This window comes from Lissotriton vulgaris, chromosome 1_1, assembly GCF_964263255.1.
Source record: "Lissotriton vulgaris chromosome 1_1, aLisVul1.2, whole genome shotgun sequence".
Taxonomy (NCBI): Eukaryota; Metazoa; Chordata; class Amphibia; order Caudata; family Salamandridae; genus Lissotriton; species Lissotriton vulgaris.
Genome location: NC_141685.1, coordinates 1090084834 through 1090097008, shown reverse-complemented (window position 1 = coordinate 1090097008; position 12175 = coordinate 1090084834). Strand labels below are relative to the sequence as shown.

The window sequence follows — 12175 nt, the reverse complement described above, 5'->3', positions numbered from 1 at the left end:
CGGGACACTATTGTCTTGATTTTAATTCTGAAGCAGATACTCAAGTGGGCCAAGCCTCCTTGAAAAATCTATTTCAATGTTAAATTCACTCTAAATGTGTTCCTCAATATTACTGCGCTTTCATACTGCTCATTTGCCCGCAGGAAGAGGGGATGGGCTTGCTACTCGATTCACTGCATATGACTATTGAGGAGGATCCCCTGGAAGAGAAGGATAAATTACTTACCTGTAATCCTTGTTCTCTTCCAGGGGTATCCTCATTAAAATCATAAGCAACCTTCCCACCTCCCCAAGCAAATGAGCCATCATAATTTCTTTGTGCCCGGACCTCCGGGTTGCCGCAAAGAACAACTGGCATAACTGTCACACCTGAGGCATGAAGGGAAGCTAGGGGTCATAGCAGCCTTAATGGCACTGTGCCAGTTTTTTTATGCTCTGCATTTGCTTTCATTTTCTGTGCTGTTTCAGTTACAATGCAGCCTATGGGCGAACAATACCTTCTTTTTCTCCTTGCAGGACTACTTTTCTAGTGTTCATTAAAAACAGTTCAAGTGCCTGTTGGTCTTCCTGTTTTGTTTGTATATGTCCAAAGACTGCATTTCACAGCATTGTTTAGCTTGTTGATGTATGTAAGGCTGCATTGTTTGTGTTTTCTAGAAACTTTTTTATATGTATATATGTCGAGCTGTATATATATGTTTACATATGTAATTTTTATATCTTTTCTCGGGTCCCCACGCATGGGTGGAAATATTCAGTGCTTATGTCTATTGAAGAGGATCCCCTGGAAGCGAAGATGGAATTACTACCTTGAGCTGACTCTATATAAAAAAAAATGGTAACAATAGGTCGGTAAACCGCTTCGCTGCCAAGCTAGGCCTAAAGGGGATCACTGTTCCCTCTTCAGTAATCTCCAGTCCTGGCTGTACTCCTTTAAACCAATGTACACATTGCACTATTCGCCCACAACTTATAATACCGGCATCCCTGTGCATGGGCGGAAATATTCAGTGCTTATGAACCTAGTGCTCTACCCCTGGTAGAGAACTAGGGTTACAGCTAAGTAACTTATCCTTATTCCATGCTATTGGCTGTTTGGTTTAGGATTCTCCCTTTTAGGAAGTGTTTCCATTGTTATGTATGAAGGATTATATTACTTTTGAAAAGTACACTCAGCCATCAAACTGTTTATCGCATTCCATTTTTTTTTCCACATGCAGTCTATACAGAAAGCAAAGCTGTTTTCTTACTTTTCTTCCCAACACTTGCAGAATTGAAAGGTTTTGCTTTAATGTGCTAAGTAGCATTTGTGCATGTGGTGTTTGCAAATAGCAATTGTAATTGCCAGTGATTACATGCGTTGGCACATTGACCTCCTAGCTTTGCCAATGCTTGTTACTTAGTGCAGCAAGTAACAATAAAAAAATCTTGCAAGACATCAAAGGTCATCACAAAAGAAGAAGAGTTCTGTAGTGTTCTAAGGTAAGAGCCTGGCCTGTACATGGGCTCTCAATGCCTGGATTTTGCATGGTGCCGGTGATGTGCAGAAGGTCAACTTGGCAGGGAGAAAATACATTTTTGGGTGTTGAATTTGTGCTAATTTACAGCACTCTGTGAAATGTTAACTGTAGGATACTGAACGAGCAGCTGTTGGATGGTACTATTACTACACCAGGGAAAGGAACGTAGAAAAGATGCTCAATCAATTACATGAAGACTGCAATATACCAAATGCTGTAGCACTGCAATATGGATATTGTAATATAGATATTATGACTCTTTTAATAACATAGCTGAGATGGTCTGCATTTCCCTTGATTCAAACAGCAGGGTGGAGTCACTGGTCTGTTTTTATCATTTTCATATTCCAAAGAATCACTTGCCTAGAGACTCGGAGACTGTCACAAACCCAGGGCTTCCTCCCTTTGGTTGTTGGATGAAAGCTAGGCAGTGGGCTTCATGGAGGATAGTGGTAAACAACACACTAGAGCTGTAATTTTAGGTGGTTGTCTGCACCTCCTTATGGTCAAACATGTCCAAATAGAAGTCTAGCTTATGAAAAAATCAGTATACGGGAGCCAGAGTAGTATGTGGGTTTTAGAAGGCATGCAAGAGGCAAGTGTGGGTGGAGGGTTGTCCTCGACTTCTTGCTCAAGTACTGCTTGAGATCTAAGGTTGAAGCTTGAGATCAAAAAGTAACATATCTTGGAGTGGCCATGATGGAAGTCGGAGTGGCCAGGCTGCAGTCAGGCTTCTCATCAGCTTCTGTTAGCCACTGGCTGGCTGCAGTGACGTAGATGTTCCTGTCCTCCTCGATGCTCTCATAGATCCCGTCTACCTTGTAAGGATCTGGGTTGTAACGCTCGCCACCAGGGTCATCATTGTCAAAGTGCCGTTGAAACCCAGCCTGCCGCGACCAGTGTTTGTAGGCACCTGCTAGCCCCAGGGCCACCAGAACAAGAATCACAAGAGACACTCCCACTCCAGTGCCCAGGGCAGAGTGTGATGGGGCGGGTGTCGCGTGCACTGGTTGAACATCTACAATCGTTTCAATGGTGTGCCCAACTGAGCACTGCATGGCACTGGGGGCATTGCATTTTGCCACATCTTTGCTCAGAGGGATGACACAGACCTTGTAGTCTCTGCCCGCCTGCAGCTGGTGAATCTCCACTTCCGCCAGGGTCCCGGTCACCCAAAGCGCTTGCATGGCGTCCCCTGCACTGTACCGCACTTCAAAACGGTCATGGTCGCCAGTTGCTGACCAGGTGACGGCCAATGTGGTCTCTCCCTTCGGCTTCACAACCACACTGCGCATCCTTTCGGCAAAGCATGGGTCCCATGGTTCAGGAAGAGCTTTGCTGGTCGGCATTGGGTGCTGCAAGGGTGACAACGGTGTTGTTCCGGTGGTAGCCACGACTATGGTTGCCTTTTTGCTTATGTTCTCCACGACCAGCGGAATAGTCGGGTTTGTTGATTGCACAAAACCCCCTCCGCTCCTGTAGGTTGCAGTGGTGACTTTGGTGCCGAAAGCGGGGCATGTCAGCTGCTGTACCTAGAGAGAGGTATGAGATGAAACTTAGATGTGAATGTATTTAATTTTGTGCACTATTATCAACTAGCAGACTCGCCACACCGTGTAACATGAAAATGACTGAATATATAGCTCACCACTCATTTCTGTAAAACGCACACAATAAGCAGATGCCCCTCTAGAGACCGCAAGCTAAAGTCCTTGATATTATTAAAAATGTCTCACTCTGTGCACATGCCCCAGAATGTCCCCACACGTTGTACGTCATCACATTCACATTTTCTCCCCATGCCCACTAAGTTCCTGACATTTTTTGAGCCCCAATGTCTTGTCACTGTCTGTGCAGGCGCCTCGCTTTGGGGTCCCTCACACTGCCACCACGTGGGCCTCAAAATCCTCACGCTGCTTGCCCGTATTCTGTCAAACGCCTCAAACTGTATTTCTCTGCACTCCAATTTCCTCCACTGTCTGTCCATGAGCCACAAGTTCCCCACACCATCAACAAAAAAAACGACTTACTTGCTAACATTTTACACCAATCTTTTTTCCATGGGTAAGCGTTTGTATATGTCACATAAGAGTTTAAGTATGGCCAGGGTGGAAAAAGTGTGATATTACACTTATAGAGTGCATAATGCAAAAAAAGTACAGTCAGGGGCGTAACGGAGGCCCCATCGCCACATGGAGTGGGGGGGGGCAAATGTTGAGGAGCCCTCTAGCCCTTCATGGGGCTCCATTCAGCCCATCTTCAATGAGTATCTGGGAGATACTCAAAGCTCAAGGGACTCTATTGGCATTCTTCATGGGGCCCCCTCATTTTGCGTTGCGCCACTGACCGGATGAAGCGTTAGCTCCTTCCGGGTCATACCCACCTGGATTTAAAGCTAGCTACCTCATTTACAAGCAGCAAGAAGGTGGGACTTGGAAGGAGTATCTAACCAGTGTTTTCGTATCCTTACAATGTGACCCCTCTCGTAATAGTCCATGAGCCAGCCTTAATGCTGTGTTTGGGCCAGTCGAGCATTGCAGAGGAAGACTTGCAGACGCTCCCTGCCCTTTTATCTCACTCTTGCAGATTCCTGCTTTCTCCCTTTATGATGGTTTCTCAGTCTTTCTCTTCCTCTGTATTTCTTCTTTAATTGATATTCTCTGTCTTGCTGTCATGTAAATGTCTAATGTAGAAAAAGAGTGGCGATCCCCAAAAATGATTGCCGGTGCCCCCTCCTGCTCAAAAAAGCATTGCATCCAGAACTCCTTAACCGACTATTCAATAAGGGTACGTGGTGCAAATTGCTCGGTAGATGTCTCAATCAAATTTTAATTTATCAGGCCAAATGTACAAGGAGGTATAGGTACCTCACACTGCTCTGAATCCAGACCACCAACTCTGGAATAATTTCCATGTATGATCCTAAGGAGGAAGACTTTGGAGAATCCAGGGACTTGGATAGAGAGGGGTGTGGCTTAGGAGCAGTAGCTCTGCGTGATAAGTAGCAGAGCCATCTTCTTCTACCGTGTGCTAGGGAAGATATCTCCTCTGAAGAATACAGGCTTAAAGCAGGAGTGGCTCGTGCAGGTAATAGCAGCGGAGTGGGGACTCGACAGGCGACGAGGGAAAATTAATTAATAATTTAAAAAATGTCCCTCTTTGTCGTCTTTCAAGTCCCCACCCCACCCTGCCTCACCGCTCTTACCTGCAGGGGCCACTCCTGACTTAAAGCCATGCCAAATCTGCAGGAAACCGATGTCAGTCACGGACTGTAGGAAGCTGGCTCTCTCAGGGGTCTCCAAACCGGTCCTGGAGGGCCGGATCCATGCCAGATTTTTATCATTACTACGTGTATCTCAATGGGGATATCCAAAAAATCTGGACTGGATCTGGCCCTCCAGGACCGGTTTGGAGACCCTGATAGTGCACCAAAACGAAGTACACTGTGCGGAGAGTCCAGGTAGGCCTTATTGGTTTACAGAGGCAAAAAATAACACTAAGGGCCAGATTTACCACTTACTCACGCAGCAGCTGCAAATGCTGTGCTGCACGAAAAGGAGAGAGAAGGAGAGCGTCAGATTTACTGAAAAATTGCACTCTCCTTCCTTTTTCCTAGCGCCAGCACTGAAATCAGCTGCCGTGCGCCCTGGAGACACCTTCACACTATAGTGCAAGGGGTGTATCTGTGAGTCTAGTCTAGATTTTGTACTGTAATCATAGCCTTCCAGTACAAAATACTATACATAGATTGACTTTAACCCTTTTCCCTCTTTGTATGTGTGCTGTACAGTGCAGCAAAAGTACAAAGTCGGAAGAGGAAGGCGAAATGAAAGCGTTTCTCCTTGTTTACACCTACTTTAAAAGGGCACATTTTTCTGACGCTAAACCTTGTCTACTTTATTTATTAAATAGGGTGTAGCGTCACAAGCCTTGGGTGGTCACCCATGCTCCACCCATGGTATGCCCTCTTTGCGCTAATTTATTTTTATTTATTTATTTGCTTATATAGCGCTGGACTCGACCCCCGAAGGGGTATCTCCGCGCTTGATTCGCTGATGTTGCCAGATACGCTGATGGTGCCAGATTTGGTGCCTTTAGAAGGTGTAAATGGGGAGCTATGTCTCACAGAAGAGATATGTCTTGAGTGCTTTCCGGAATGATAGAAGATTGGCATTTTGTCTCATACCGATAGGGAGTTTATTCCAGATGGAGGGTCCTATGTATGAAAGTGCTCGGCCGCCCTGCCTTGCCTTCTTAATGGAGGGAATTTTTAGTAAGGATTGGTTGCTTGGTCGCAGGAGACGTTCCTGTTTATGGATTTGGAATTTCTGACTCCGGTATTGGGGACCTGATCCATAGAGACTCTTATGTATGATGCAGCAAATCTTGAAGTTGATTCGCTGACGTATGGGCAACCAATGGAGCTGTTCCAGTAGAGGCCTAGAAGGTGTTCGCGAGGGAACATTGAGGACCAGCCTGGCCGCAGTGTTTTGGGCCACTTGAAGACTGTTGAGCACGTATTCATTTGCTGAGATGAAAAGACCATTGCAATAGTCCAATCGACTTATTACAAGGGCCTGGACAATTTCTTTCTATAATCGTCTGATAGAAAGGGAAAACCCCTTCTTAGGAGACCGATTGTCCGGAAACAGGATCCTGTCACTAGGTTCACATGTTCTTTTAGAACCAGGTCTTGATCCAGTCTTACTCAAGATTCAAGATTCAAGATTCAAAAGTACTTTATTCGGTTAAAAATACAAGATAACCATAAAAGTAGCATGTTAGGTGCAATTTACAAAAAGTAGAGTAAGTATATTTCCATTTAAAATTACGAAATACAAAAAACAACAAAATTAAATCCATACGAACAGTCTTAAATTTCATGTATGCAATAAAAAAGATCAATCCATTTGCATTGATTTACGGCATTTAAAAACCAATTTTAAAAATTCTGCAATAGAGGCGACCATAAAAACAGTATCCATTTTCTGGCACTCTGTAAACGCTAGGCGGCATCTGTAAACATTTAGGTCTTTAAGAATAGGGATGATAAGTTTCTTCCGGGGAAAGGTATAAAATTTACAAAAAAATAAAATATGTATATCCGATTGTTGGGAAACATCATCACAAGGGCAAAAACATAAGTCCTTTATCCAACAATTCATCACGGGGAATGATAGTGTCCTGAAAACTATGTTCAATCTAAATCGGGTCAAAAGGTACCGTTCATGATTAGACATATACAGTGAAAGATATGGCTGCAATTTCTCTCCACGTATAATATCCTGGTGGGCAGAGACAGTCTTTTTTCTTGCCTCCTCTATATTTCTCTTTTCCTTGAGGTAGGTCATACACAAATACTTCAAGTCTCTTCTAGTTATGTATTCCATTGATTGTGGATCCTCAAAGTATTGGGGGCAACTTATTTTTTCAAGAAAGTCTCTGACATAGCCTATCCATTTGTAGTCCCTGATGTTGTCCAATACCATGATGTCTTTGAGAATAGCCCGATTAACAACACATTCTTCATTTGTCCAGACCCTATGCCAAAGAAGAACTGGCTGAATTCTAATAATGTCAGTTACATAAGATATTCCCAATTCAGCATGGCATATCATTGTTGCAGTACTTTGGGGTACAGACAGGATGTGACATAACAACTTGTTTTCCAGGGTTTGAATTGAGGTAATATTTGAATAACCCCATAATCCTGCCCCATAGATGGCTACCGATATACAGGTCGCATTATAAACAGTTAAAATCTCTTTTATGGGTTTTTTACCTAGTTTTTTAATAAAACATTTTAGGGCCATGATAGTCTTAGAAAATAACAGAGATCTAGCGTGAATAGCTGTAGTCCATGAGCCACTTTCATGGAACAGTATCCCTAGATAAGGGAAGGTGGGGGTCCTTTCTAAGGGATTGGAGTTTACAAAGATTTGCTTCACATGCTTGTTTGTTCTGGACCCACAATACATAGATAGAGTTTTAGAACAATTAATTTTCAAATCTAAGTCAAGCATGAAGGTATTGAAGGCTGTAACCAAACTTTGTAAAGCCATTGGGGAGCGCGCCATCAGAACAGCATCATCAGCGTACATCAGTGCCGGGACAGGCCTACCTCTCACCATGGGCATGTCCCTGCCCTCCTGCACGAGATGCCTTTCCATTCCGTTTATGTACAACAGAAATAGGAAGGGGGCTAGGACGCACCCTTGGCGCACACCCCGACCGATCCCAAATTGTCTACTACATTCACCGTTTTTCCCAAATCTGACACTGGCAGTGGCCCCAGAATACAGCTCTCTCAGAAAGCATATAATGGCATTGTCTACCCCCAAATCAGCCATAATTGACCATAACTTAGTGTGTGACACGCAGTCAAAGGCTGATGATAGATCAACGAATGTGAGGTATAGACGTTGTTTTTTGACCTTTATATACTTCTGCTGCAAGGTGAAGAGATTCAAACCTTGCTCTATGGTCCCTAGGCCCTTTTGGAACCCAAATTGGAAGTCACTTAACACCCCAGTTTCATCGGCCCAGCTTTGTAGTTTAGCTAAAATCACTCTTCCCAAGATTTTTATAGAGGAGTCCAATAAGGAGATTGGCCTATAGCATGTACAACTTAGCCTGTCCCCTTTCTTAAATATTGGGACTATTGTTGATGTAAACCAGGTAGGTATTGGGCTATTTGCCAGGACGGCATTAAAGAGCTGAACCAACAGTGGCCCCCATAAGTCGATGTTAGCCTTATAGAGGTCAGCTGGTATGCCGTCTGGGCCTGCTGCTTTACCCCCCTTGGTCGCCTTTAGGCTTGCTGTAACTTCAGGGAGGGTCACAGTCAAGGTTCTAGATGTATCTAGATTTAGCAACCCCATCTCCTGACCTGCTTCAGAGGTTGGTTCCACAGCCATATAAAGGGAGGAAAAATGGGACACCCACTCATCTTCTGAGATGGCGATTTCCATGCGTGCTTTCTGTTCATATAGGAGGGGGGTGTTAATAACCCTCCAGAAAGCCGCCGGATCCTTTGATTTTGATGCGTCGCATAGGTTATCCCATGCCTCCCTTTTTATCAAGGTCTTCCTATCCCTTAATGCCAGGTTGTAGTCCTTCCTTGCAATTCTAATTTGGTTTACATCCTTTGGTCTATTATGTATTGCATATCTAAGCTTTGTTAAGGCCTTAGTACACTTCCTATCAAACCATTTCCTATTGGACTTTAGGGAATTTTTCTTATTGACCCACATTGCTTCTTTAATTTTACTAGAGATAATGCTAAAATGGGTTATTACTTCACATTTCTCTGCATGTTCATCTAAACAGATAGAAAAGCTACTCATGCAGTTCGTCAGTATTTTATGCAGAAAATCATCTGGGACCAATCTGCTCCATTTGAGGTTATAGCCATTTTCAGACCCTACCCTTACGTCCTGGACCATTTGGGTCTGACATTCTCTAATGTCAGCTACGGAAAATAGGTTTTCCATTTTTAATACCTGTGGCAGGTGATCACTCAATGGTAGATCCATGATGTTTGCTTTAACCAGTCTATTTGCAGAGCTAAGTGTGCATAAGCTAAAATCAATAATAGTTGAAGCACCTCGCCCGACAAAGGTTGGGGCAAACGCCGTTGTGTGGTGTGCTAATTCATTTACAAAGCCAAGATTAAAATTAAAAATCATTTCATTCAGTAAGTCGCCTAGTAGGGTGTGTTCAAAATGCGTCAAATTGACGTCTTGTTCCAACATTAGTCCACAGATACCCTTTTGGCCCTTTTTGCAGAGAGTACAGTTAAAATCACCCCCCCATAATATCATAACTTCCGCCCTCTTACTCTTATCAAATTCATTTTGCATTTCTAGGGCTAGTGTGTCAAGTACATCCTTAATCATGCTATCTGAACAGTTATTATAGAAATTAAAAAGAACCATCTTTGGACCCTTCCTAGTGTGTATCACGATTTTTTGGTAGTAGCTTGATCCAGGGGAAAAAACAATTTTATCATATACTAAAAGATTTGATATGTATACAATCAACCCCCCCTTGGGTCTTCCGTGTACACCGCCCACCGCAGGGGTAAAGTATGTTTTGTAGCCGTTAAGGTGTATTGGCGTGGTAGCCCAGGTTTCTTGAAGGGCTAATATTCCCACGTCAGTAATGGCCTCATCCCAGCTTGGATTTGTAATCTTTTGTCTTAACCCAGCCACATTCCAAAACAGTACCGTACAGGAATCTCTGTCTACAGAAGACATATCTACAGTATCCCCTGAGCTGTTAGCCTGGCTCTCTTGTATGTGCTCATTTCCCCCCTGTATTTCAGTGGTTTCCTCCTCCCCAAGACAGCTTGTAGAATCCTGGACTACGGGGTTAATAGGTAGCCAGTGATCTTCCTTAATCTTGGGGAGTCAATCCACTGCTCCCAAGCAGTCAAACCGATTATAACATGGGAAAAACGGGGGAATTTGAACATTGCCTATCCATCCTGAATCAAAGCCCTGTGGGTGGAAATAAGGAGGCCTGACTTTGTGTTTCACAATGTTCCAACCATCGTCATGCCTCCCATTCCATGGTATATTGTGGTAGTTGTTATCAGGGAACTGGCCAGTATTACCACCATGGCGGCGGTTTTCCCTGGTCCAACTCCACCTATTGTCCGGTTGTTCACCCTCCGGGTAAAAATAGGATAATGGCCTAGCCACGACTGACAGACCATGGTTTCTTGGGGGCCTTGATGTAATAAATTCTGCGGTGCGGGGATTCTCAAATGTTATTACTACACAGTCACCTTGTATCCTTTTTTTATTATTATTATTGTACCCCACCCATGGAGCCCTTTCAACCATGAGGATATTGCTTTTGAAGGCTGGGGGGAGGGGGTAGTTATCATTTAACCAATGTATTGTTTTATTAACTAGTCCCCCATTATTTTCATATGATTTGTCAGCAGGTTGGGGTACTCCAGTAAGGACCACAACATATGTTGAGGCTTCTGGTGGTAAATGTATGTTTCTACGTGTCTCCCTCTTTTCTTCATTAACTTTATCCTTAGGGATTTGCGTGGGTGGGGCTGTTTGGTCAATGATGGTGGGATTTTTAGGTGTTGGTATGACTTTTAGGGGTGGGTTAGTGGTGGGTTTTGGAGGTGGAATAGAAATAGTTTTTAGAGGTGGATTGATATTACCATCGCTTTTAGCAGCTGCGGGTGGTCTATTCGTAGTTGATTTCTTTTCAGAGACTTTGTTGTTCGAATTAAAGCTAGGGGCACTAATATCTTTATGGATATTAGTCAATATTGTTTCCAGGCATCGTAGCCTGACCTCAATGGGTTCCAAGAGAATTTTTAGCATAGCAAAGATGTTATTATTAGCCATGCTTAGGCTACTGCTGTCTTCGTTCCCTCTGGCTTGATTATCAACTACCCCACTTAATTCCAATATCCCCTCCAAACTGCTATCCAAGATGGTTTCATCTGGCAAGCTTAATGTTATGCCCACACTTACCCGGGGACCACCCGTAGCTCCGTTAGTATTCGTATGGGCGTCTGGGTTTGTGCATGCATTTGGTAGGGTGGGATCCAACTGGATTGAGTCATGAATCTTACCAGTCTGGGCTTTCTTCCCTTTACGAGTAGTGGTTTTAGTCGACTTTTGTTTACTACTCTTTAATTTAGGAATAGCCCCCTCCTTCCTCCCCCTTTCTATTAGGGTACTATCTATGGTTTCGTTTTCTATTGCCACCGGACCATTTTCCAGTAGCAAAGAAAGATTTGGGGTTGCCTCCAGACCTTCCTGTGTGGCAGGTAGATCGCTGCCCTGGTCTTTATGAACGATTACAAGGGACTTTGGGACAGATACATTATTAGGTGTACAAGCTTGTGCAATGTGACCCAGAGAGGAACGCTTTGCCATGGCTAGATCTTGGGACACCCTTCTGTCCATCAGTATGATCCCTTCATCGATAAGGGCATGCGTGCGCACTATAAAATCATCTAGGGTGCCAGTAAGTTTCTTTGCCCCAGCTAAAGCCATACTTCTAGTCTCAGGGTGAGACATGGCAGGTCCAATATATGGCACACAAAACAGATATATACGACTAATAGTCAATTATAATCAATTGCCAAGCCAAACCCCGTGTAGCAAGAGGTTCGATTATATATAGCAGCCAACTTACAGTTATGCAGTCTCGATGTCCTTTGGCTGATCACAACCGAACAGGGTGCCTGGCACAGGCCAGGCTCCTCGGGCCTCTGAGGGCCTAGCCCCGGGCGTCCCGCTCGCGTCCCGCGACGCGGGTATCTGCCCGCCTTTTGACTGTGCTCGCGCTCTCCGTGCGCGTCTCTCTACGCGCCGCCGCGAGGCCTACCGGGTGTTGTAGTTCCCGGAGCGGCGGCGCGGAGTGCTATGCCCAGATGACTCCTGGCGGTGGCGGCTTACTCCCTGTGTGGCGGTATCGGCGGTTACAGCGTCTGCCAGGTAAGGTGCGGTCTCCCCCGCTTGCCGGTGTCTGCCCGCCTTTTGACTGTGCTCGCGCTCTCCGTGCGCGTCTCTCTACGCGCCGCCGCGAGGCCTACCGGGTGTTGTAGTTCCCGGAGCGGCGGCGCGGAGTGCTATGCCCAGATGACTCCTGGCGGTGGCGGCTTACTCCCTGTG

General features: G+C 44.8%; 1 protein-coding gene across 1 annotated transcript in view; it reads right to left on the bottom strand.

Moving 5' to 3' along the window:
* Positions 1 to 1265: 1265 nt before the first annotated feature.
* The window catches only part of LOC147748647 (uncharacterized), a 138873-nt gene continuing 127963 nt past the window's right edge, over positions 1266 to 12175 (bottom strand). Inside the window, exon 4 of the mRNA XM_086936471.1 lies at positions 1266 to 3052. Coding sequence (XP_086792597.1) covers positions 2189 to 3052 — 864 coding nt within the window. The 3' untranslated portion in view covers positions 1266 to 2188. The remainder of the gene's footprint in view (positions 3053 to 12175) is intronic.